The sequence below is a fragment of the Chiloscyllium plagiosum genome, chromosome 5 (assembly GCF_004010195.1).
Source record: "Chiloscyllium plagiosum isolate BGI_BamShark_2017 chromosome 5, ASM401019v2, whole genome shotgun sequence".
NCBI classification, from domain to species: Eukaryota; Metazoa; Chordata; class Chondrichthyes; order Orectolobiformes; family Hemiscylliidae; genus Chiloscyllium; species Chiloscyllium plagiosum.
This window is the reverse complement of record NC_057714.1, coordinates 79,557,294-79,562,182: the sequence shown is the minus strand read 5'-3', so window position 1 is coordinate 79,562,182 and position 4,889 is coordinate 79,557,294. Positions and strand designations below refer to the sequence as shown.

The 4,889-nt window shown below is 37.7% G+C and overlaps 1 protein-coding gene across 6 annotated transcripts in view; it reads left to right on the top strand.

The window, feature by feature from the left end:
• Nucleotides 1-2,698, top strand: part of c5h10orf67 (chromosome 5 C10orf67 homolog) — a 309,052-nt gene extending 306,354 nt beyond the window's left edge. For 3 of the 6 annotated variants that reach the window (XM_043690457.1, XM_043690459.1, XM_043690455.1), the window contains one exon: nt 1,561-2,697. In XM_043690457.1, coding sequence (XP_043546392.1) covers nt 1,561-1,582 — 22 coding nt within the window. In that variant the 3' untranslated portion in view covers nt 1,583-2,697. Of the gene's footprint in view, nt 1-1,560 lie in introns of all 6 variants that reach the window. The other 3 variants (XM_043690460.1, XM_043690456.1, XM_043690454.1) reach the window with 2 other exon arrangements.
• Nucleotides 2,699-4,889: the final 2,191 nt, after the last annotated feature.

Genomic DNA, 4,889 nt, shown 5'->3' with positions numbered 1-4,889 from the left:
TTTTGCAGCGTCCACCGTGACAAGGTTGTATGGGTTCCTTCCCAGTTGGGGAACACTTCAGTGGTCCAGGACATTCAGCCACGGACCTTCGGGTGACCATCCTCCAAGGTGGACTTTGGGACAGGCAGCAGAGGAAAGTGGCTGAGCAGAGGCTGATAGCTAAGTTCGGTACCCATAGGGAGGGCCTCAACCGGGACCTTGGGTTCATGTCACATTATAGGTGATCACCATTGCACTACACACACACACACACTCATGCACACGGACACAGATACACACAGACGCGCACACAGACACCCACACACACCCTTATAGACACAGACTCCCACACATGCACCCCCTCACAGACTTAAGACACTCTGCACTCACTACACACACACACACTTTCTCACACTCACAACCCCCACCCCAGACAGACACACAGATAGACAAAGACCCACAGGCACACATATATTTTGTGTGGTGAATTTTTTTGGTACTTTCAGAGTTACATTGCACTTTGCTCAAAAACCACATACATTCATGTAGAATTTTGAGCTCAAAAACTGCATGAATTTATGTAAAACTCTGTTATCTCACTTTTTAGATTGGAATCAATCTAAACATCAGGTCATAGACAGAGAACACAGGGGGCTAACACCTTCAACATATTGTCTAGCTATCACCATTGTTAACAGCTAACCTAGAATGCAACTTAAAAAAAAGGGTTTTGTGATTTACACATGAAAGAAGTGAAACTACCACTGTATTCTAACAGATGAAAGGCTTAACAGACAACCAATTCTTCAATGTATAATTTCAGTTACATCACATTGCAAATTTTTGCTATAAATTCTGTTACGATTGAGCCCTCCACAATCACCTGATGAAGGAGCGTCGCTTCTAAAGCTAGTGTGCTTCCAATTAAATCTGTTGGACTATAACCTGGTGTTGTGTGATTTTTAACTTTGTACACCCCAGTCCAACACCGGCATCTCCGAATCAAGTGTTTCATGTTTGGCTAGGGCCGTCTGTCGTAATAACTCCTTGCTAACATAATACGTTTAAGAAATAGAACATTTTGAATTCTATTGTGCAGAACCACGTAATTTTGTTCTGACTTCCCACGTGATTTGGACGGCTTCGCCTACGGTATATCGCATCTGTATCTTCGAATATTATAGAAAAGTACCCTCTATGCATCTGACCTAATACGCCAACTTCAATGTAGATTGGATCGAATGCACAGTGATCATTGGTTTAATTTAGCCTGACTCGTGAAAAGATGTAAAAATACCAAATGTCACATCTTCAGGATACAGTGAAATAATAATATATATCTCAACCCTATAATGTGATTGTGAAGAGTTCGTGTTTTCATTTCTACAGTAGATATTGATATTTTTATTCACTCGTGGTTAGTGTTAAATTAATTTACAAGTGTTGTTTGCATGTGACTTTAATTTCAAATACTAGTACTGGTTTCAAAACTTTCCATTGAAGCACACATATTTCGCATATTCTTATTCAGTGTTCAAAAAGTCGCTGGCTGATGATTTCTTTCGAATTGTGTATTCACAGATCGCCTGATAATATATGCTAAAGGAAACCACAGTACATGGAACCCGTCTCTCCCGATGCAACGTGAATAGTTAATCGAATTGTCAAAACCAACAAACCGTTTTTCTTTCCTACATTGGATGGATTTAACCTATTAATATTGGTACACGATGTCCAGTACAAACCGTGAAATTTTGCGATAGACTGTTTTATAAAGGTCACGTAAAAATCAATGCAGTCTTCCACGCTAAGCTGTTTTCTTTACTCCCTGAAGTTCACAGTAGGGTCTGCATAAGTAATGGCTTGTTGAAGTAAATACCAACGTTCAACTGTGTTGCAGTTACATCCATTTACCCCCATCCACAATTATATGTTTCAAATGAATACGTTAATAAACTAAAAATTAGGCACTGAAGACAATAATTCAAAAATGTACTCCGCCGTTAAGAGAATAATTTCTACCACACATGTTAAGAATCCGAATGGGTTCGCAACAATTTTCCTAAACTTTTTTGCAGAGTCATTACGGCAGAGTAAACATTAAAGTCCGTTAACGCAATTATGGCATCTGGACTGTTCATTTTTCAGATACTGGAAAGGGATCGTTTTATTCGCAAGTATTGATATTTATATCCAGTACATTAAAATCACGAGAAACCGTATAGTTTTGTGCATAGCTGTTGATCCACCAGAGAGCCACCCAGAATCAACAGCGCCAACTGTTTGTACAGAGTAGAATTTACACTCTGCCTACTCACTTTTGACAGAAAATGCTTTATTTTTCTTCCAATTGTGTAGTGCAACCGGTGGCGTCTGCTGCAACAGCAAGAAGGTAAAGGATGTTTGAAAGATTTGAATAGTCAAACGCTTTCGTTTTCTAATGCGTTTGTCATGGTAAAATACAGCCCCTGTCTTTCACCCTCTCATAAATCAATATCGTCGGACAGAAAGTTTTATGGTGAGTTTAACACTAATTTAAATATTTAATAGGCAATTCCTGGTGTTGTATTTTAGTAAGCATTTGAACGTTGTTATACAAAGAGTATGTTTCATTAGATACCTTATTAAAATATCTTGCCGATTTTTTTTTCTCTTTCCTACCGAGAACTTCAAAGTTTTGATCGTACAGAAACATTGAGTCGTGCATATTTCGACCTTTCAGCATTGAACTCCATACATTTTAACTGGAAGTTTTTATCATACCTGTTATATATGAACAAGCTCGACAGTGTACAAGAGCGATTATGTTAAAGGATGTAAATATACTAGTATTATGGAAATAACGGAGACTTTGGAATGTATTAACTAAAGAAATTAATCATTTGGGTGACACCGAGTCGATTGGGGATGGGGATCTGGGTTGACGACACTTGCTGTTGTGCAGGGTCCTTAACCTGCTCACAACCTGTCGAAATTCAGCGAGAGGGTTAATCCCAACAGTGCTGGCTCTCAACCACTTCCACAAATCCTCCATACAGGCTAAATATCTCTATTACCAAACCTTCAGCCCAACAGTGACCTTTAAACGCTAACATTTATCAATTTCTACAAACGCTGAGTGGAAAATTAAATTGAGTAGGCATTAATTGTCTATTGACGAGTTGAACAAGGTAGTCAAGGTGTCGAACCACCAAGGACAGGGCTATAAAGTGTGAAGCAATAAGTAATAACATACTGTTTGAATGTTTCAAACCTTCTGTTCATTTGCAATAGTGTCATTATTCAATTACATGAACACAAAAAGTAGTCACCTGCTCAGCAACTTTTCAGTGACTCCTATCTGAAAAAAGATGTCCATGAGAATGTGTTATTCCTTCACAGTACACAATACAATTTCTTACTCTTTAAAACAAACTTCGTAATACCACTAAAAATAATTTAACCTTTTAACATACATAAGGCATATAACTGTATAAAGCTGAAGTATTAAAACGTGACCATTTTCCTTCCTTCTGGCCAAATTGAGGACGTGTATGTAAAATATCATGTAATAGTGATCAACATAGAGATATCTATCATCTGTGCCGGAAAGAAAAGGAATGTCCGTACACCTAAATCTAGTTCTGTCAATGCTGATTTTACAGTCAGCCTCAATATTCAAAATTAACGCTTTGGATAAGAACTACATGACAAAACATGTTAAGCATACAACTCATAAATGTTTGTTTGCTTTTCATCAAACCAAAGATGCACAAGTTTCACATGTATTAATCTAACCTTACTTTGGCGGGAGCACGTCTATTCTGCTTACCTATTTCGTCCTTACGGTGACAAATGCATTCATAGCTACTCCCAACTGCATTAATCTTGCAAAAACATACCTGTGCAAATAATAGGAAAAACAGATCGGTTGGATAGCAAAGTAATTAATCCCTAAAAGGGCTGAGGGCTGGTTTGATAGTTGTCTTTTGAGGATGAGACGAACTGGGTGAAAAATGACGCATGCTTTTGCACTTCGGGAGTTGGCAACTGGCGAAGTCCCTACTTCATAGAGATGAACAAAGGAGATCTACTGGGCTAGATAAATTGCAATGGATTTCTACGTTCCCGGACACATTGACTTCATCATGAAAACACGAGTATCCTATATTTTCTCCGGAATACGGTGTGCAAGGAAAATATAAAGCTTTATTTGGCTACCTCGGGTCTTGGCTGATCGACTGAAATATTCAAAAAATAATTCTGTCACGAGCAAGATTTACACTTCGGTGTTGCTGACATAATTTTCCAAGTTAAACTAAATTTAAAGCACTAACTGGAAGTTCTATCTTACATATTTGATAAATATGAACATGAATTTTGACGCTGGAAGACATCAGTTTTAATTTTAAAAATTACCGTTTAAAAATCCATATTGGAAATATTCCTATCAACTCGTTTGTGGCGTATCATTGCTTCCTTGTTGACTGAATCCTTGTTGTGCATAGTGACTTTTAACCTCATTTTGCAAGATGTGTCTGAAAAGTTAAAAGATACAAAGATACTATTCTATAGCTTTAACAAAAACCAGCTAAACACTAAACAAGATCTTCAACTTGACCTTGAAAAAGGGGTTTTGTGCCTCTCGCTAATCTATCAAATCCACCATCCATGACAATGATGCATTTAAAAGTATTGTCAGATGAATGGTTTGATAAATACGCTGCTGAAAACATTAGGGTCATTTTAATGATATGTTCAAAAACTAACTCTGTTCAGCAAAAAGTTTTGTGACACCGTGTAAGAAAATGAATCGCCAAATCAGCACTGTAATATTTCTGGGGACCAAAAGAAAAGCTGGGAACAATACTTATCATATTAAACGCGATATTTAGATGCTTTAGTTTGGAACAAAAGTCATAGCAAGACGT